The sequence below is a fragment of the Paroedura picta genome, chromosome 15 (genome assembly GCF_049243985.1).
Source record: "Paroedura picta isolate Pp20150507F chromosome 15, Ppicta_v3.0, whole genome shotgun sequence".
In the NCBI taxonomy this organism is placed as follows: Eukaryota; Metazoa; Chordata; class Lepidosauria; order Squamata; family Gekkonidae; genus Paroedura; species Paroedura picta.
In genome coordinates, this window is record NC_135383.1 from 4,728,668 (window position 1) to 4,750,265 (window position 21,598).

The following is a 21,598-nucleotide window of genomic DNA, read 5'->3' on the forward strand; positions in this document are numbered from 1 at the left end:
CCCTTTTCCCTCCTGGCAGCAACCCTAAATCTATGCTATTCAATCAGTCCCTGATGTCGTGCCCCTTTTTGCTTGCTGCATCCCTGCCCTGCCTGCTCAAGCCCTTCCCTGGAATAACGTTAGGCTGGAGAGTTGGGGCAGAAGCATCCTCTGGACTCTAATATGGAGACCTGGCCTTGATTCCCCACTCCTCTGTGAGAAGTGTTACCTTGCCTGACACAGAACTACTCAGTCCTTTGACCAGAGCCCCCCGTGCGGCCTTCTTGTTCGGGACTTCAAAGGGAAACGGTTGAAGTGGGATCAAAGTTGCTGATTTATCTGTTTGTCTTGATAAGGTTCAATTGAAACTGAAGCAGATTATTGCCGTGAATCTGAGCCCGGCTTATCACCAATTACGACCGTTCTGAAAGGTCACTGTGATCATGATGTACGTGCTCTGGCTTTGCAGAGAAATGTCGAAGGCTGCATTTGAAGATCTTTTGGCTGCCCTGATCATAGTTTTTGAACACAGCAAGCTGCTTTGTACGGAATCAGGCCACTGGCTTTTCACCTTCCCTGACAGCAACTCTTTAGCAGGGATAGGCCAAACGGGAGAGTTCAATTTCAAATGATGTGCACTGCCTCTGAGCCAAGGCTCTTCCCTCATCTTTATCTAACAACGAAAAGCACTTCATGCATCTGATGAAGTGGGCTCCAGCTCATGAAATCTTCTGCCCTGATAAAATCCATTCTGGAGAACTCCTCCTCCATGAAGCCAGCTGAGAGACCTTGGGCCAGTCACAGTTCTCTCAGAACTCTCTCAGCCCCACCTACCTCACAGGATGTCTGCTGTGAGGAGAGGAAGGGAAGGTGATTGTGAGCCACTCTGAGACTCCTTAGGGTAGTGAAAGGGGTACAAAAAATCAGCTCTTCTTCTTGTATTGTTTGCCGTGATGCAGAATTTATTTATGACGCAAGGGCCTGCTCAGAAGTACAGCATTACCTTTTGCTGCTTCTTCCGCCATAGATGTCGTCAGGGCCAATGACTCTACAGGCACATCCAACGGGTCGCCTCCTTCCACAAACATCATGTGATTCCTCGCGGCCCCTTTCAGCTGGATGACACGGATAACTTCCTAAATGAGAGGAAGTTGGTGGTTGGAAGTGGAGACTGCAAGCACCAAAGGAGACAAAATTGTATGGCAACCATAGGTTGAAAGCCACCTGTCCCTTTAGCACACAGAGTTCAGAAGCATCTTGGAAATCCAGCGGAAAATGTTGAGGGTGTTGGAAAGTTCTCCCTAAGAAGATTTTCACCACTCTTTGCTTTTACAGCTGGGCTGGCCGTGAAGGCAGATTCAGGTGGGTTGTCATGTTGGTCTGAAGCGGCAGAAGAAAGTTTGAGTCTCCTGCCACTGGACTCAGAAAAGCTGATCTTATGAACTTAGGCAGATTGTGAGTGGGTGGGCAGGTAATTTCAAGTTCCTGCACTGGGCAGGGGGTTGGACTAGATGACCCCAGAGGTCCCTTCCAACTCGATGATTCTATGATTCTAAGACTCAAACTTTGTTCAGCTGGGCTTGTGTGTGCTTTGCCCTGCCTCTAATGAACACTAGATGGCGCCCCTCATTAGTTGTTGACATTATTGCTGCGAACACTAAACAAGGGAATAATCCCAGCTTCTTTGCATCCGTTCAGTCCCAACTTTGTACCATGCAGAGTTTTATACTTCCTGGAATTGTTTTTAGGGAACATCAGGGGATGCTTCCCTTTGGGGTCTCAGGAACCTGCCGTCTTCTGTGTGGGAAGTCAGGTACCAAATCCCAGGAACAGATTTGAGAGAGTGGGAGTTTTCTCGTCCCTTCAGGAAGATGAATGAAAAAACCTCTTCCCCGCACACACCCCTTTTACTATGTGTGAGAATTGGAGGGTGCCTTTGTCCTACCAAAGTCCCAAGAGGAAGGAGCAGAGCCTGTGACTCGGGGGTGGTACCATTCTACATGTAGTTTAAACAATTACTGCAGGTTCTGTCTTCTGCTGCCAACAGGAACTGTTCCCTGCTCTCCTCCAAGTGACAACCTTTCAAGGTTGCACAAAGCTGGGGACTCCCAACAGCAAAAGAGAGCAGCTGCGTCGGCACCCAAAGAGCCCGCACAAACCACCACCTGTCTTATTCCCCGGCTGGTGCTCCGCTCTACACCCCACATGCCCAAGAGCAACCTTGCCTTTTTGAAGAGCATGATCTTGAGGCAGTCGGAATAATGCAGGCTCTCGTGGTCGGGGCTGAAGGTGACGGTGAACTCCTGGATCTTTCCGACGCCAACAGTGCCTTCAACTGGGGAGACACTGAACACGCTCAGACCGCTGTAGTTCTGGGTACCTGCAAAACAAATCAAGACAGCAGCTGGCAGAGGGAGGGAGGGAGGGAGGGAGGGAGGCAACATTTTAAGTGCTTTTGTTTCCCGTAGCAGATGTAGGATTGGAGGGGGGGAACTCCTTTGGATCCTCAAGTCCTGCACCCAAGTAGATAATATATATATACACATTAAATGTACTAAACTGGAGCTGTCTGTCAAAGCTCATGAGTTTTACAATCAAAGGACCCAGGTAATGCAACCACTGCTGCTAATTCAGAGCAGATGCTGAACACCCATTTGTAGACAGCTAGAGTGCACAATACCAAGCAAGGAGTACCTGATGGCCTCACTCAGTCTCAGGCAACCATAATATTTCAGGGCCGAAAAGGCTGAGAACAACTATTTACCCACTAAATCCATTTCCCCCGGAGAGGTGAGGAAAGTGGGAAGCTTCTGCTGCTCTTTGTCCCGGTCCGGCGAGAGGGACTCAAGAAGGATGGAGAATTTCAGGGCTATGGAGGAAGTATTCTCTATCTGCAAGAGAAACCGAGGCAGAGTCAAAGTTGCGAGCCCATCAGCCTTAGCCACGGGTCCCTCCCTGAGATTGTAACCCCTGCTTCAGCATTCAGACACACTCCTGAAGGAAGCTCGGAAGAATGAGAGGAGTTGGTCACCTTGTGGTGAGACTTCTGTGCAAGCAAAGATCCGGCAAACCCACGCTTGCTCCCTCTTCCGTTTTGAACTTCTAATGACTCCCCTCCCACCCCGGAAGGTCACAAGGGGCTTCCGATGTACCTTAAAGGTGGAAGTGGCCGTTTCCTTGGCGATGACGTAACCCAGGTTGAACATGTCTCCTTCCACTGAGCAAAGGATCGAAGGAATCACTCCATCGCCGATCAAAGTGATGGCAAGTGTAGCTTTCTGGCTTCGGATCTCCAGCATTTCACAGAACTAGGGTGATATAAGAAGGATGTGTGGAAGGGGAGAAAGTGACATTTTTCTAAGCTGACTTAGCATGGGGTGGGGATTTGGTTGCAGGCCTCTTCTGATATTTAGGGGGCCTTTGGTTTCAGAGGCCCCGAAGAGACTGTGCCAGCTCTCATACAACTGCAGCTACCAAGAGGGAGCCGTTTCCATCTGAAGCACTCAGCTTTCTGCTGGGCAATGTCTTGCGCTGCTAATTGTGCACCGCAGTATGCAGCTAGCTGCCTCGGTGCCTGCTCTTAATAGCAGCCCACTCTTAATATAAGGATACAGGTCAGTAGTAGGGATAGAAGTGCAAACCTCCAAGTGGCACCTAAAGAACTCCCATCATTACAGCTCCCATCTTCAGACCACCAAGCTCAGTTCCTCTGGAGGAACTATATTCCTATAAACAGCCTGAGGCCAGCTCTGACTGTTGTGGGTTCAACAGCTCTGATGATGCCTTAGCTTGGTGCTTGCCTGCTTTGCCTTGTCCTTGTGAGAACTTTTGCCTGCCCCCTGAGCACAAGAAAGAGAGCTCACTTGTGCCAATGTGTCATACAACCCCACCCATCATGTTTTAGTGCACTTAGGTGCCGGCCCATGCATTTCCATGGTCGACACACCTGCCAATGCGGAGACATGCTGCTGATATTCTTAAGCTTACCATGGCCAGGAAGCGCATGGAGCAGTTAACACATACAACATCCCTTATAAAGTGGCCTTTAAAAGATGGTGGGTGGGGAACCCCAGAGTGCTGGTGCAAAGGATGGGAAAGAAACCGTACGAATTAAAGTTCTCACCGCTCGGCTTTCCTCGGGACAGAATGAGATGTGGAGCTCTCGGGATTCTCCTTCTTCGAGTGTCCGAATGGGATTCAAAAACCAGAAGGGCCCAAAGGGACTCAGGAGGGAATATGCTAGCTGAGAAGCACCAGTTTAAGGAAATGCAAGCCGAATGGTAACCAAAGAAACTGCTTCCCCCAAAAACGACATTTTCCTGGAAATTTTCCAAGAAACCATGAATTCTATCATTGTAGCTGCAAAGACATCTCCTGCCAAGCAGCAAGTCTTGGGGGACAGGGAAGGGAAAAGAAGAAATGATTCAGTAAAAGATACAGGTAGTTGTTCTTGGGAAATGTTCTGTATCTTGATTTTTTTCATAATTCTGTGCCCTGATGGGTGAAAGAGTTTCAGCATTTTCAAAGAGCGTCCATATAAAAAAGCTCATGTAACAACAGTCCAAAAATGAAGAGTCCTGAGTAGAGCATAACCCCCACACAATGCATTTCCCCCTGTTCTCTCCCCTCCTAACTGACGGACAATTGTCCTGCTCTCTAGAGGTGATGTGCAGTGCTCTTTGCCTGCAATCGCATCCACTGCTGTATTTGGGACGTGAAACCCGACACTGATGTAGGAGAGGAACTGAGTGGGATGAATGAGACGCTTCTAAGAACCACGCACAGAGGAGTTTCTGGCAAATGCGACATGGTGTCTTGACCTGTCTGCCTTTTGTTGTTAACACATGGATTCGTATTTATAAGAATATGGTTAAAGCCACATGCAGCTGGAAGCAGGAGTGAGACTGTGAGCCCAGCACCTGTCTCTTCCCTTCTAAAAATCTCCTCCTCCACTATCTTTGTCACATCAGCGCTGGCTGAGTACAGCTATGCTTAAGGATAGCAAGTGCTCCTTCTTAACCAGGCTTCTTATAGTGAGCAGTCGGCTTAGAACAGATAAAAGGAAGTACTTCTTCAACCAAAGAGTAATTAACATATGGACTTCACTGTTGCAGGAAGTGGTGGTGGCTACAAGCCTAGACAGCTTCAAGAGGGGGTTGGATAAAAGGCGAAAGATTTATGCGATCTGAAGAGAAACCACACAGAAACCTCCTGGTGGCCCGTGGGTTTGGGCCACTGTGTGACACAGAATGAGGGAGTAGATGGGCCATTGGCCTGATCCAACATGGTTATTCATACATTTTTACGAAGCATCCGACCCTGGTTGAGAAGAAATTCTGATTAGTCCAGGGCCTATGTAGATTCTGGCAACCAACTCCCCACTGCTTGAACATTATGAGTACATCCATTCACAGAAAAAAGGTCTTGGTACGTATTAAGTTCACCCACTCCTTTACAAGGCTGCCTATGAAGAGAAGGACCTCAAGGTCAACTAGAAGCCCACAAGGTGACCGGCCTTATCAGGATCCACAGCTTACTTCCCAAAAGTTTCTTACCCACAGCGACACTGCCAAAGTAGATGGTGCTTCTCCCATTGTTTGAAATCAACAGCAGGGAGGGCGCCATGGAAGGACAATGAAGTTCTAGGTACAAGGTGTTGTATCGACTGTGGATGCAAAATTCAACATTAGTAGCAATAACAACGATGATACCTACAACCCTCCTCAAAAACCATTGCCACACAAAGACACACGGAAGGAGAAATACCCTCTATGGATCCCAAGAAAGTGAAAGTGAACTTAGACTCTCAAAAGCTTATCCCTGTCCCCGTATGGTTTGTCTCTATGGTGTAACCTGTCTGGAGTCCCAGTGAGTAACGCAAAGAAATAAATAATAAGGTGCTACTGGAATGTGAAAGGATGGCCGGGGGAGGTGGGGGAACCCTGTTATTTGGTGTTTTCGGTTTTCAGGTAAAGCCCATATTGTTCTGATGTCGATGCCACCTGCGTGCTTCGTTCTACACCCCTAGAATCTTCTGAGATTGAAACAAAAAAGGTTAGTCCAAGGCTGCTAAATGACTCCTTTAAAAGACTGAGGTATTGAATCAGATACTTTTCATGGACAGATCCTTATCCTGGGTACTTTAGGCTGATCCTGATCCTGAATTGAGCAGGGGGGTTGGACTAGATGGCCTGAGGGCCCCTTCCCACTTGAGGATTCTATGATTCTATGAATCGTGGCCCGCCTGGTTTGCAGTTCTTAAACAATGTAGCAACGGGCTCTGAAGGACGTAACTACGTTTAGGACGGCAGTATACGCCAATGTACAGTTTTTTTACAGGCTGTTACAAAGATGGGATAAATCTTGCGTGTGTGCTCCCTCTTCCTCTCCCCTATGATGTTTAGTCCCCCTTCAGTTTAAAACCCCAAAACGCTGCCATGGAAGGTCCCTGGGGGAACCATGACCCTGTCTCAGTTTCTCTGCTTGATCTACCTCACAGGCTCGTTGTGAGAATAAAAAATGGAAAAGGGAGAAGAGGGCACACCACCCAAAGCTACGTGGAGGAAAGGCAGGATAAAAATGCAAGAACTAGACAGACAGACATGACTCCTCTCCTGCCCCGTCATCACCTGTATGCGTCCTGCAAGTTTTTGGGTTCTTCCTTCTCGTCTATAGCGCCGCTAGCGACGAGGCAGGGTATAATGTACCTCTCAAATTTCTCATTGAAATTCCGAATCAGCGCCAAATGAGCCGCGATATATTCTTCAGAACTAAGGAGGCAAAAGAACATGTTTGCAGTGAAAATATTTGGATAGCAGACCACCAAAGAAGCAGAGGCAGGCAATGGCAAACTCTGCTTAACAACTGGAAAAGGACCGATGGCTTCATGCCCTGGGAGCATGGAAGCACTTGGGTGCGCATTATGGGGGAAAGGCTGCCGGACCAGAAAAACCTCCCATGTCACTGTCCTACACGGAGGTTCTTTACTGAAAGGCAGGGATGCATTTTGAGTTTGCAAAAATGCTAGTATTAGGCTTGCCAAGGAAGAGGTCTCCTTTGCAACATCTATTGGCTCATTTTTTGTCTCCTATTAATTAGCTATTAGAGGGCATCAAGAGAGGCTTTTGTTTTTTCACGCCTCACTTCTTGCATAGCCATCAGGGCGCATGTGGGTGGTGATGGATGGTTTCCTACACATCAACATGGTACAAAAGTTTAGACGCTTTAGTGCATGGAGTCATGCAGGGACAGAGAGTTGAAGCCCCCAGTATTGGGCTGTTTAATCAAAAGATACCAGCTCAGAGATATCCCGGCCAGAACTTTTCACGGTTTAATCGTGAGCCACAAATCCCCTCTTTTCTAAGCTGCAGGGGGTTCAAAGCAGTCTCTGTTTGTCATGAACCTACAGACAGAACTGCAGATTAGAAGCAGTAACATGCGGACAGGCCCTCGGGATATTGAATGGGCTGCATGAACTGCCTGGTCCTTGTCAGGACTAATAAGGTTGCCTGTTCAATAAAGCAATACGTCCTCCGTCTTTAGCGGCTCTTTGTGAATCGGAAATTGTTGCAAAATAGATGCATCGTGTGTGAAATTGGGCCAGTGGGGGCAGCCTGCCTGGGTCCCTGGGTCAACCTGCAGTGCTCACTAGGTGGAGCTGCCTTTGAAAAGTGCTCAAAAACAGACTGGTCCAGGATGAGGCACCCTGACATTTGGTCAAATCCATGGTCTTTGTGTACTTGTGTACATATGTGTACTTCAGAATCTACACTGCGGACCAGCCTGAGTTTGGGAGCCTCATGTAAGCCAGTTGCTGACTGCTGAGGATTCAAGAGTCTCTCCTGAAGACAGGCACAGAAAACTGGAGGGGTATGTAAAGCCCCTGGCCACCTTCCCCCAAGCCTGTCGCTCTTAGTATTGCCAGATCCTCCCTGCTTTGTCGATAGGGAATGCAGGCTGTTAGAATTTGGGATCTTTTATTATTATGAACCGCATCTGCCATCGTGGAACAGCAGCGATGGCACACATCGGGCACTGAGCAGACCCAGACCTGCTTAAGTTTCTCTATTGGCTTGTTCCCTCCACCTTTGCCCAGGGCTTTCCCGCCTTCATCCCACCCTAGCAATAATACCAAGGTGCTCCCAGCTGCAGAGATTCATCAACGCTGGGACGTGCAGCAAATGAACCAATTAGGAAAGAGGCTCACTTTGGCAGAATGTTTTCCGGGTCAGGCACCTCGAACACCTTCAGGATTTGCTTGCTGCATTTATCCCTCGAGAACTGGAGGAAAGAGCCACTTCCCAGTCTCTTCCGACCAGCCAGGAATTCCTCCTTCCTCTTCTGTTGTGAAAAGAGGAAAAGAGGGAAGCAAAACATTCAAACCATTGCTGGGCTCTAGGGGGCACTGCTTGCGTGCCAAAAACCCACAGAAATCTTGCATCCAGAGGAGAGATAAATAAGGCAGGAGAGGCTGAGCCGAAAGGGGAGACACAGGAGAGGCAGTGACCCTGTCCAGGAGCCAACAGCACTTTACTATGTCCATGGTCTGTTCTTTTGACTTTAAAAGGCACCACCCTGCCTTTTTTGTGAGTTAAGGCCTGCTCCCAAGTGAGGAAAGAAATGGATACAGCAGGGGGGAAAGAGGCAGGTATAGGGAAAACCATGTAAAAGGAAGAGAGAAGGAGAAGATATTGCCTGCGGCTTAGGGGCAGGGCCTGTGGTTTGCATGCAGAAGATCCCAGATTCAGTCCCTGGCATTGCCAGTTAAAGGACACATTGTGAAAAACCTTCCAATTCCCTAGAAAGTAGCTGGTGGTAGGAAGGGACAAATAGGCCCTAGTGCATCTCGGCAATAGGCAAAGCCCAAGAAGCATCTCTTACACACACACATACTTGCATTTCCAGATCCCGGGCCTTCTTTTCTATCATCATCATTTCGGCAGCCCGGCGCACCATTTCGACTGCCTCTTGCCTGATCTCCTGGTCGCTCAACACCGGGCGAAAGGACACTTCCACCAAGCACTTCTGGGATCACACAAGAACCACAGAGCCAAAGAGAATGACATGGCACCAGTCAGTTTACCCCATACTGAACTTACGGAATTCACTGCTACCCAATGCAGTGACGGTTGCCGGCTGTTAGCCAAGGGTCTTGGACTTCTGAGTGCCAGCTGCTGGAGGAAGCAAAAGCGGGGAGATGTTGCTGCCTTCATGCCCTCCTCTGTGGCTTCTTAGAAGCCTCTCACTCTGGAAAGCAATGCAGTGAGTTTCTGATCTGACCCTGCAAGGAAGGCTCTTATGTTCTTAACTGAGTACTGTAGTTCTTTAAGGGGGGGGGGGGGAGAGCTACAAATCATTCATAGGATTCTCAGAAAACCATACCAAGGAAAATTAAACACTGAGTGGCTAAATGGAACTTCCAATGTTTCAAGGCAGTGGACCTCCTATAATTCACTGGAGGAAAACGGTTGGGGAAGGGTCTTGCCTTCATGCCTTGCTTGTAGTCTTCCCAGTGGCAGCTGTTTGCCACTGTACAGAACAGGAGGCCAAACGAAATGGATGTTTAGTCTAATTCAGAAATCCCCAACATGGTGTCCACTGAGTGTTTTTAGAAAGAGGACCGGATCAATCCCAGCAAGGCTTCTGACTGGTTGTTGGAGATTTGGCTGACTGTGCAGATTAAAAAAAAACATTGCCTTAACAGCAGCTACCACCATGGCAGAGGATCTGCGATGAATGACAAAAGAGAAGCTCTGGCAGCCATTTTGTGGCTGGCTCCACCCTCTCCACCACTCTTTCAGAATTCTAAAGGTGTCCACTGGCTGAAAAAGTTTGGGGATCCCTGGTTTAGTTTAACAAAGCTCCTGTTCTTCTCAAATGTTTATTCTCAGCAGGGAGGTACAATGAGCTAAATGATACATGTTGCACTTCCTCAGAAGGATGGACGTTACCAGAGACTATTGTCACTTGCCTTCTGGATCTTCAACCTGACCCCAGAGAACTTACCTTCCCAGGCTGAACGGTCCCAACGCATGGCATAATCGTGATGGGGGAGTCTTCGGGGATGATAAACTGGAAGGATGTGGGCCCGACGGGGGCGATGTCTCCTTTGCCAATCCTTGGGACAGCGTGGGTGAACTTGTTGAGGCTGACATGGTTATTGATCACAAAGAGGGTGGCCGTCGACACGTCGTTGAGAGCGGTGGCAGAAAACTGAACCAAAGAATGCGAGAGCTCCAGCGGAGGGTGGACGCCAATGGCTTTGCACAACAGCTTGAACTGTCTAAAAACGGAACCAAACAGACATGGTTGCAGTGCGCAGTCAGCCTTTTGCCAAGACCTGAGAGCGTTCTGTGATAAGCCTGGCATCCCACTGCATGCTTTCCCAAGCAGCCACCTATTCCTACTGCCCATTTGGGACTGCACCAACCTATTGATCTCGGTCTTGCAGGTCAGCTCGAAGCTGTATTCCTTCGCCTTGTTGGCTTTGAAGATTATGTCCAGGCTCAAACTTTCCAGGGGGAGGAGAGTGCCGAATCCATCGTTGGGCTCAATTTCCACAAACTTTTCCAGGACAAGAAAAAAGAAAATGAAGGACGTGAGGGATGCATCACACGGAAGGAAGCAGAGCTGGTACACGTGGCCAGCCCACAAATCTAGACTAGGGGTTCTTTGTTCTATTGTGAATGGATAGCCAGGCCCGGGGGCTGTGTCTATCCCCTGCTAAATAAATTACACAAAATGGCAAAAAATTGCAGAATACATTACGGAACATCACAGAAATCGGGCATATTGGTGCTCAAGCTGCTGTATTTATACAAATTGCACAATTCAGCTTCTTCTAGGCCTAGTGTTAATGTAATTATTTTGAAAGCAAGCAATATATGGCCATGATTGATTGGGACTAGAACCAGAAAGTAACAAGTCTACATGTAAGCTGAAGCTACAAGTCATGGGGCTTCTACCTTCTAGAATGACTCCTCCTGACACCATTATTTATGCTGGACTGGAAGGACAATGAAGTCCTTGAAGTCAAGCTGGCTGGAACAATGCCTAAGAAGCAACCATATCTGCTATATAATCCTGCGTTGATCCTGCGTTGAGCAGGAGGTTAGACTAGATGGCCTGTATGGACCCTTCCAACTCTATGATTCTATGATTCTATAATTTTTGGTTTACCATTTCTAGAATTTGTGTTGTAGCAGTACACAAAACTGCACAGGGATCAGCTCTCTCTCTCTCTGTCTCCCTCCTCCCTTCCTCTCACCCTCCCTTCCTCTCTCACACACACACAAAATGGCTACCAATCATAATTCATTCTCTCTTTTACTGCTAGTTCTCATGGAACCTTTTGCTGGGAACTCAAACCCTAGTTGTTCAGGCTCTATATAAATAAATACAAGTATTAACTAAGAAACAAGGACATACCTCTGGGAGTCCAACAAAGCCAAACTCCTGGGGTAGAATAGCTTTGTTTGTGAGCATGATTGTGGTCTGGACTGCTTCATAGATAGAACAGTATCCAAAATCCACTTCTGTTGGACTGATCTCCACATCAGAAGTGGTGACGATCGCATGGACAGTAAATTCAACTGGCTTGCTCTGAAACAAAAACAGAGAAGCCCAGAGTGAGAACCCCTGGAGGTATCAGTGGGTCCCCTACCATCTGAAAAGGTCCCTGTTTCCCATAGTCTGGGATTAGTGCATACTTCCTATTCCTTTCAGATTGCAATGTATTCCACTCCTCAATTCTGGCTTAAATTGGAGAATCTGTAAAATTAACTTTGGAATTAAGGCAGTGATTGTTCATATGGCAATTCTTGTTGTGCAGTATTTTAGTGCAATGCACATATGCTCCTGGCCCACTGGAGAAAAGCCACGTGGACAAGCTTGATACAACTGTGCCTACAACTCCATAAATTCTGTGTGTGTAGAAGGGGGTGCAGAGTTTTATCGATATAAAATTGCCAGTCTGTGATGCAGAAGATGAGATATCTTTTCTCCACATAAATGGACAAAAAGTTGCAATGACTTAATTTTAAAAATATTTATATGCCCACCTGTCTACTGTGGCAACTGAGCACGATACCTCTTACAACATTTGGGCACAACAGAAAGAGCAGTGGAGAATACCCACTTCAGAAACACCACCATGTCATTTGGAACTCCAGATTCAGCCAGAAATTAATTAGTAGCTTGGAAGCACACTTGGTTGTTTCTAGAAGTTTCTAAATCATACAAAGTGTCAAATAATTGCAATGCCTGACTACTTCCAACCAAGAAGATTACAATAATCACACGCTAAATGGCTTCAGCTGAGTTCTAGGCTTCATCAACTCTGTCTCCAGGAGCTCTCCAATGTCCTGGAAAACATAGCCTGACCGCTGTTGTGTTATTCAGTCCCTGATCTCTGTCGCTGTGCCCTGATGGCTGCAGGGATTTAGATACCTTTCCACAATCCACACCCCACAGGGAACCCTTGCATTTGTCTAAAAGACTGGCCTCACTTCCCTCTTTCAAGGTCAACCTGGGCTGCTCCTGCTGGTGCTGACAAACAGCTGCAAGATGCCAATGTTTTCCTGCCTGTCCCAGCCAGTGAGACCCAGCTAACATACTCAGCTTGGGATAATGCTGTGCTGCCCATCATTCCAGCAGTTGAAGGCCAGTCAATAACCCTATCCTGGGTGACCAATAAGCAGGCCATCAACATAGTCCAGACTATAAATTATGGAAGAATTAATGCCTGCATTTGCTTGTTCCTCCTCTTCCCTTTCTGACCCTCCTTTCCTTTTGTGTTACACCATTTTTTGGTGCGGTTTGGAGCTGTAAACTACCTTATTATTATTATTATTATTATTATTATTATTATTATTATTATTATTATTATTATTATTAATTAGATTTATTTCCCGCCACTCCCCGTAGGCTCGTGGCGGGTCACAATAGTCTTATCCCCATTAAGATACCCATTAAAAGACTTTAAAGTACCCATTAAAAGACTTTGCGATGGCCAAAATGTTATATAAACAAATCAAATTAATTCATGCTTTGCACATAAAAGTTTCCAAGTCCCATCTGGACCATCTCCCATTAAAGGATTTTAGGGAGCAGTTTTAGGAGAGAGCCTACAGAACCAGCAGGCTGACTTAGCATAAGAGACTTGTGTGATCAGCAGCTGAATACCACTGACCTGATCAGAGACTACTATAGTCATTGGGACTTCCAAGACCCTGGTCTGCTCATCAAAGTATTTTCCTGCATCTTCCGGAAGAGATTTCCTGCAATGGGAAAGTCATGCATATTCATTAAACACCTAAGACGACAAAATCAAAGGAATCCAATGTTAAGAAGGTATTTAAGCTCTTTATTGCTGGAGGAGCTAATAAAAATCCTTGTGGATTTAAGCTATGAGGAAAATTACAGGCAGGCAAAACAAAGTTATCGTATTAGGAGGGATTGTCCTGAAAAGCATTATTATTTCAACAACATGTTTTCCCTTCCTTTGCTACCCTGTCAAAAGCGGAACTGTAGAGACCTGAAAGAAGATGGCTGATATTGCCCAGTGACTTGTCACCTTTAAAAATCTCAGATTTTAACCTGCACGCAGTTATGTCCTGGTTACGAGAAATTTCAGAATACCCTGCTTTAGCTCTGTAATTATAAATCATCAGCATTTCCAACTGTGGAGGAGCCCACAGAAGGTCCTCCTGTGAAATTAGATCCTGTTGAAATGAGTGACAAGAGTTGGAAGAGATCAAAAGACGCCTGACTGCCTTTCATGGGAGCCTGAGCCATCCGCAACCCCGGCAGCCCACCCCCAGTCAACCCACACCCTAGCATGAGGCGAGTGGAGAGCAGGTGTACTGTGGAAAGGTACCTGCAGAGTCAATTGCTCCAGATGACTCAACCAAACATCCCATGGCAGCCGTGCTCTGGCCATCTGGTCCCTGGGTTACCACCTTGCCAAAAGGTGGGGGCAGATGGAAGATGGGGGAGAATGCGGCGGTTGTTCTGTACACGTAAACCAAAGGGACTGAAACTTGCAGCAGGCTGTGTATGTGTACTCTTGATTCAAAATTCAGCAATATAAATCAATAATGCCAAAATGTGGGGAGAAAATTTGGATGAGAATACTGGGAGAAGCCTTAAAACTGTTGACAGGTTTCAAATGTCATTGTCCTGCGTTGCCTAACCTGCGATAACAACAAAGGTGCTGTTGCAGCCACTGCAGTAGATCTGGCCCATGCAAACAGGACAAATCCGGGCTCATTTTGTGCAAGGGCGTATTATTTAAGTACCAAACCCCAACAGGATATTACGAAACAGGACACTGAAGGGCCTCGCCTGCTATTTCTATGTCTGTAATTCTCATTAATGCCTCGTAAGTGTTTTCAGCTTGCATTACTAAAGGAGCTGATTAAGGGGCTATGTTGTATTTACCAGCGTTTTAAGAAAGCATTAACCGATATGTTGCTCTTCCCCCCCAGCAGTAACACTGCCGGCTATAAATAAGGCTTTCGAAAGTTGCTTTGTAATCGGTATGGAAGCTTCCTCAGGCCCAGCTGCAGCCGAGAGCACAGATGAGAGACCCATCTTGAGCAATCTGTTCCTTTTGACATTGATGTTAATTAATTACCAGCTCCTCTGAGTCAGTATCAATGGGATGGCAGCGCCATGCAGATACGGGAAGAAGGGCGGACTGCAGGAGGAGTCAAAGACCATCCCCGCCTGTCTGGTTGCCTACCATGGAGAAGGGACGTGTGGGCTTATGCGTGCCAGAGCCTCTCGCCAGCATAAGCCCGGTTAGAGAGTTTTAGCCAAATGAGAACATGTACAGTATCATTTTTAGAGCTCTTTCTCTATTTATAATCCACGGGCACCTCAATCATGGGGTGAAGTTCCCCCACCGTCATGTCTCCATGGAGACCATGTTCCATCTTCTGCTCACAGTCATCTGCTCGGAATGAATGTGCCACTAGCTAGTTTGCAGAAGGTCACGCAGTTCCCACCCCCTCCCCAATGGGATGCATAATACAGTGGAAAGTACAAAAAAGTGTTGAAGGAGTGTGGTTTCCAAATTCTCCACAGGCCCCAGGGGAAGAATCTTCAACTGGCAAAATGCAGAAGGCCAAGTTGTACACCCAAGGGAATAGTTTTTAGCAATAAGAGGAGAGACCAGTGGCTCACTAGGGAACCACCTGATCCCAAATTAAATCCCCAGCATCAATGGTTACAAGACTCTCTGAGACACGCTCACACACACATTCTCGGCCCAAGAGTTGCGGTCAGTCAGAAAGAGCAATATTGATCTAGCCAAATCAATGGTCTTAGGATGAAGCCACTTTGTCACTTCAGCAGCAAGCTTCGAGGCCAGGAGTATGTGAGAGACAAACGGGGTATGCCCTCTTGAGAGCTCTGACTCTTGCAAACCTATGCTCACAAAATCGTGTTGGTCTCGAAGAACCAAGCAGCTGCGGTTCTTCGTTTTGGTTCACATTTCCCTTCCAAAGACAGCTGGAAAAGGTCGTACAATTTTGAAAGAAGTGTAAAAATCACAAGGATGACGCTAGATAGTTCTTGGATGGGAGACGGTCAAGGAAATCCCAGGCTGTTATTTAGAGGCAGGTGATGGCAAACCACTTCTGTTCTCTCTTGTCACCACCGTACACCAGCTGGGACTTGCTGGCCCTTCCCACCACTGTCCCATCTTGCAAAAGCCTTCAGGCATCCCTTTCCAAAGCTGTTTGGGCCTTTAGAACTGGGCCACTGAAATTGCGAAGCAAAAGCCTGGGTCTTTCCTCATGACGGAAGTGCTCTTGAGCTGCCCATGCAAATGACAACTTGAACAATCTGCTAAGGAAAGCAGAACCCAACAAAACATTTCCACACCAGGTACACTGGGGTCAGCACTTCCAACCCCCATCTCTCCTCTGTGTCCCTTGCTTAGCCTTCCCAACATGCACTCTTTAACTGACCTCTCTTTGGGCCACCAGTCTGGTACTTATTTCATGACTCAGAACTGCCTTAATCTCGTCAAATCTCCTTTTTGAAGCTTTTCCTCCCATTTCAAAACAAACAAACAAAAAAACCCCACATACACAAGCGCAGATTAACATTTTTAATCCAAGCTGTGTGCTTTTATCCACTTGACAAAACTGTAGCAGTGTTTTGCAACAGTTGAAGTTCAGGAACTGGGAACGGTCTTAACAACAGAATCTCTCTCGCCGCAACAAAACGGGCATTCTCTGTAGAAAGAGACATGCCTCGCTTGCATTCCTTTGGTTTGTAGTGCAATACAGCCTTGGCAATTTATTCAAAACACACATTTAAACAGCCCTTTTAGAGTCTGTCTGGCTCAACAATGTCTCCTGACTGGCAGTGGCTCTCTGTGATTGTGAAATTCAAGAAATCTCCTTCTTAGCCATACCATTGAAGATCATTGAACTGGAGACACCAGAGACTGAACACAGAATCACCCAGATTTGGAAGATACCACAAAAGATCATCCAGTTCAGCCCCCAAACCTTGGAGACTTGAAAATCACAGAGTCCTGACAGGTGCTCATCCAATCTCCTCCTAAAAACTTCCAAAGAAGGAGTCTACACTACACTTCAAGGCAGCACCCTCTACCATGCAAAAAATCCCCCCCCCGCAAAAAAAATCTGGGGACTTTGGCATGAGCCTTACTCTCTGATAGCTTCCTGGAAGAGAGGTGCCATTTGGGAGATTTCAAAAAAGTGCCATTTAGGGGATTTCAAGGCCAGCAGTCAGGAGGAGGGGTTACACTCAGGGTGGTCAGGTGACCAGGGGCCAATACATTCTCAGACTCTGGCCTGGCTCTTCAAAATCTAAGCAAGGTCTTCAGAGTGAACGTTTCTGCCTGCCTGCCGATCACTTTTCTGCCTCCCTTGGCCTGTGGCTGTACTCTCAAACTGGCAGCCCTGACAAGGTTTTAAGAAACATTCAGGACATCCTTGATGGAATAAGCCTGTTAATTTGTAGGTTTCTCCCGGAAAGCCGTGGTTCTTAGGAGGTGTGTCTGTGCGAAATCTCCTAAAAAACTCTTTTTCTACTCTGCTTGCAAGGTTAATCGTGAGAAGACTTTTTCATGCTGCGGCTAACCCCGCAGTGACTGGGGATGTGATCCAAATCAATTTCCTTCCTGGGCACCTGGCAACAATCCCAGAAGCCAAGCAGAAAGAGAGTCAAGAAGGGGAAGAGCTGAGGACCTTTTTAACTGTATGGTATCAAGACAAACATTCTTATGAAGAAGTGTGCATGCACATAAACATTTCTACCCAGACTTAAACTTCGTTGGTCAGGAAAGTGCCACTGGACTCAAACTTCATTCTTATGGACTGTTTAAGATAGGCTAGCCTAATCACATCTGATCTCGGGAGCTAAGCATGGCTGGCCTGGTTAGGACTTGGCTGGGAGACTGCCAAGGAAGTCTAAGGGTGCTAGGGAGAGGCAAGCAACGGCAAGCCACTTCTGTTTCTCTCTTGCCTTGAGAACCATCCGTTGGCCGTAAGAATGACACTTTTTATCACCACTGTAGGATGTTCTACCACCGTCACTAATGCTCCAAGTGCCGCACTAAATGCTTCATTTTTATGAAGCACTTTCCTGCTGAAGTCATCAATCCTCCCCCCACTGCCACCGACTTCCTTTGAATATGGAAAATCTAGTCCGTTTCCCTTGTTTGAAGGCTCATTTGGACAGGCAAACATGAAGGCGCAGTGTCCACCCTGCATCAAGAATCCTTCACACAAACAGCAGACGCCCTGTTTGACGAAGGGAGCTTTGACTTGCAAAAGCTCATACCCTGGAAATCTAGTTGGCGTCTAAGGCGCTACTGGTCTTCTAATGCAGATCAATATGGCTATCCGGCTGAAAACTAGGCCTATCTGTGGAATTGAAAGAAGGGGCTTGGGGCTTACCTTGGCAGGAATTTCAGCTGCACACTGAAGGACGAATGAGATTGAATGTAGCCTGTCTTTGGAAGCAGTTCCATGTGATTGGCCAGTTCCTTGCAAACCTCAAACTTCAAGCGCAATGCAGATGATGCTCTGTAGAAGGAAAGAAGACTTGAATGGGCTTAAAGCTGGCCTCAGCTCTCCTGACAGAATTGGCGGGATTCGTCTACCTTTCCCTTGGTAGACCAGAAACCGAGCACTGTACTTTACTTTAGGCTGATAGAGAAGCAAAGCCAACTAAGGCTGAGAGACAGTAAATATTAAAAAAAAATTGTGGGGGAGGGGGATGATCATAAGGAATCACAGGGAGGAACGAAACAGTTAGGGCCCCCCCCCTCATAGCACAATAGAAGGACAAGGCTAAGGTGTGGGTCTAGATGAGAAACATGGCCCAGAACATCACTAGTCAATTGCAATTGCTTTGAGTAGTCAGTCAGACTCGTCTAGCCCTGAACTGCAGCGGTACAATGTTCTCTCTCCCCATGCTGTGTGAGAGTTGGGGTATTTGGTCACTGCATGGCATGCACAGCCAGCTCTGATTTCAACACACATCCTATTCTAGTTTATGCTAGCTCATTAGGATCTCTGATTCCCTTGTAGCTTGAGGGTGTCACTAAGGATCAGAGGAAGCAATTTCCCTTCAGTCCCTAACTGACCCCCTTGCCGAGCCCTAGTCCTTAAAAGTGGATAGCGACATGGATGGCAGTGGGCAGTGAAATCAGAATTGGCAGAAGGGTCCTCAGAGCTGCTTGTCTTTTTATCCTCCTCTAGGATCCTGTACCCTCTGGGTGGTCTGCCTTTTTTAAATTTTACGCTGCCTTTGGTCCTGGGAGATGTGTTTCTCAAAATTTCAGACCCAATGCATAGACAACAAAAGCAAGCCATCTGGGAAGCTGTTCTAAAGCTGAGAGAGGATTCAGCCTGTACAGGTTACCTAACGCGGTTGGCAGCGGACAAAGAAACTGGTGTTGGCATCTGTTAAAACTAAAGGTCTGGGTCAAGTCGCGGACAATGTGATTTGACAGCTTTCCAAAAGGAACACCTCAAAACCTGAGATTTACATTGGGAGGATGAATCCCACGACTGGATCGAAAAATTACCCTGCCTCTGTACTTTTAATCTCGCGTCTGGGAGCGGGGGTTATCTAGACCCAGGAAAATCTCTTACATAACCTGACGCTTGTCACATTTGTAAGCTGAATTTCAGAGATAACGGCTTTACTCATTTCCTTCCAACTGTGAAGAATCTCAGCGGTATCTAATTCTAGTAAGGAGTTCGGAATATATGCCTTCCAACAGAAATAGTAAAAAAAAAAAAAAAAGAGGAGGAGGAAGGGAGGAAGGAAAATAAATAAAAATCAATCCTATTTGTTTGCATTTAAATAGAATCTTTAAAACAGCGGGAAAGAAAAGGGAGACAAAAATAGGAACGCTCATCCTAGCCAGCAGAATGTGTCGATTTAAAGAGAGGTGGGAGCAAGCAGCTGCTGGTCATGGGAGATGATACAAGCCTCTCTAACAAGCAAAGACTGAAACACACAGACCTTGCGAGAGGGAGGATGCTCGTTGCTCAGAGACAATATTCTAAAATTTCTATGAAAATAATGCCCACACTTGGTGAGGGTTATATTATAATCATAGTTGATGCCTGAGATCATGCTTCCAGCTGTCATCTGTATTAGAGGAAACGCAGGAAACAGCCAAGCACCCTTCCACTGTGACTGGATCCAGCTGGGAACCCCTCCCTCCAGTTCCCGAAAGTCATCTATAAGGCCATCAGAGGGCGGACAGGAAGCAGCTGGGCACCCTTCTGTCAGGCCTGGATCCAGCTGGGAACCCCTTGCTCCGGTTCCCCAAAGCCATCAGAGGGCAGACATGAAGCAGCCCAGGCACCCATCCATCATGCCAAGATCCAGCTGGGACTCCCTCCTTCTAGCTTCCAAATGGCCATCAGAGGGCGGACAGGAATCAACTGGGCTGCTCCCCAGCACGCGTGGACCTAGCGCCAGCTGTGAATTTCCTCCACAAGGATTATTCTGCGCTTATTTTGGTCGTTTGTATTGGATTTTGATGTTTGTTAGCCCTTTGGGAGATTTTATTAAAAGATAATTTTATGTTACAATAACTTCCATCTTCCCAAAAAGCTCTCTATATTGAGTTTTCAGTAGCATGAACATTTAGTTAAGCAGCTAAATAAACTATTACTTAAAAAGATCGACAATGAACCACATTAAAAAAAAATGCACAGATCTCGTAAGCTAAGGAGGGTCAGCCCGAGTAATACTTGGATGAGCAGTCCAGGGTTGCTACACAGAGGTGGGTAGTGGCAAACCCAACCCCCCGTTTATTTCTTGCCTTGAAAACCTTGTGAGGAAGCCAGCCATTGCCTTGATGGCAAAAGAAAAAAGTATAAAGGATGTCATGCTTACTTGTGAATAAAACTGGTTGTATTAATAGTACATGAATTGTATTAACAGGCTCACTCACCTACTTTGAACAATGATGCAGTCTTGATACAGCCTGTCGTACATGCAGATCTTGAGGTCGACATCTGGATTGGGCACCCACACAGGAACAGCCACAGAGACAGCGACAGCAATAAAGCGCAGCTAAACACAAAGTGATGCCAAGAAAAGTCAAGGGGAAGCAGGCCGCCCACATGGATAATGCGCCCTCCGTGTGCTTTTGCAGCTGGATTTTCTTGGGCAGAATAGGAAAATCTGCTTTTGAAGTGCATTGAAAGTGCATGATCCAATGTGTGCGGGTAGGTATATATATATTTTAAATAGCCAGAAAATGCATCTGGATTAAAAAGCCTGTATTCTCATACTTGAGTCTCCATCAATTCTGACCCTGCAGAAAAGGCTTTTCACACCCGTTTTCCTTGCATACAAGGAAATCTAGCACTGGGCAGGTGGCCAGGGGTGGGGGGGGGGAGACACTCACTGGATCACAATCAGGGTTGTCAAAAGTAATCCCAAATTCGGCACGGACATCCCCAGGAACCGCTGGAGTGAATATAATGTGAAGTTTGACAGAGCTGAAGGGTCCGATATCACCTTCTGTAACCTAAACGGCAAAGTAAAACAGAAAGAGAAACAAAAGCTTGGCTTTCAGATAATGGTTTTCAGTGATTTCCATGCTGTCTCTTGTGTGAAGGTAACCTCAAGTTGGGAAGAGCGTGCAATAAAGAAGACCAGACTCCAAACAGGAAAGGAAAAGAGAGAAAGAGAGAAAGGAGAGAAAGGAGCGAAATCCTACAAGACTAGTAATATGGAATCTCAACGTTTCATTTCAGAAAATGAAGAGGAAGCCCAAAGGACAATGTTTCATGCATCCCTCAAGTCTGGGTCAAGCAGTAATCCATACTTTAAAAAAAAACAAATGCTTGAACAAAACTATGGTTACTTCTTTAATTTGTGCCATTGGCGTAATCTGTGGGCTGAGAGAATTGGGCCTCTGGAATTGGGATACAGGGTTGAGACTGATGACCAAGAAACTTGGGGCACTTGGAAGTCTTAAGAGATTGCTTGTGATTTCAGCTTTAGTGGGCTAGAGACCACTTTAGCAGCTTGATGGTGACTGGTGCCCATGATCAGGGACAACGGCAATATACACTAGAACTGCAAGAGGTTAGCAGAACGA

General features: G+C 46.7%; 1 protein-coding gene across 8 annotated transcripts in view; it reads right to left on the reverse strand.

The window, feature by feature from the left end:
- Nucleotides 1-21,598, reverse strand: part of CFAP74 (cilia and flagella associated protein 74) — a 96,445-nt gene that overhangs the window by 14,511 nt on the left and 60,336 nt on the right. For 7 of the 8 annotated variants that reach the window (XM_077311951.1, XM_077311949.1, XM_077311950.1 and 4 more), the window contains 17 exons: nt 20,900-21,022; nt 20,441-20,562; nt 17,919-18,047; nt 13,169-13,256; nt 11,407-11,580; nt 10,409-10,542; nt 9,985-10,261; nt 8,872-9,003; nt 8,186-8,319; nt 6,609-6,749; nt 5,535-5,644; nt 4,418-4,473; nt 4,103-4,222; nt 3,132-3,287; nt 2,744-2,870; nt 2,205-2,359; nt 983-1,115 (listed from right to left, as the gene is read on the reverse strand). In XM_077311951.1, coding sequence (XP_077168066.1) covers nt 983-1,115; nt 2,205-2,359; nt 2,744-2,870; nt 3,132-3,287; nt 4,103-4,222; nt 4,418-4,473; nt 5,535-5,644; nt 6,609-6,749; nt 8,186-8,319; nt 8,872-9,003; nt 9,985-10,261; nt 10,409-10,542; nt 11,407-11,580; nt 13,169-13,256; nt 17,919-18,047; nt 20,441-20,562; nt 20,900-21,022 — 2,311 coding nt within the window. The remainder of the gene's footprint in view (nt 1-982; nt 1,116-2,204; nt 2,360-2,743; nt 2,871-3,131; nt 3,288-4,102; nt 4,223-4,417; nt 4,474-5,534; nt 5,645-6,608; nt 6,750-8,185; nt 8,320-8,871; nt 9,004-9,984; nt 10,262-10,408; nt 10,543-11,406; nt 11,581-13,168; nt 13,257-17,918; nt 18,048-20,440; nt 20,563-20,899; nt 21,023-21,598) is intronic. The other variant, XM_077311954.1, reaches the window with a different exon arrangement.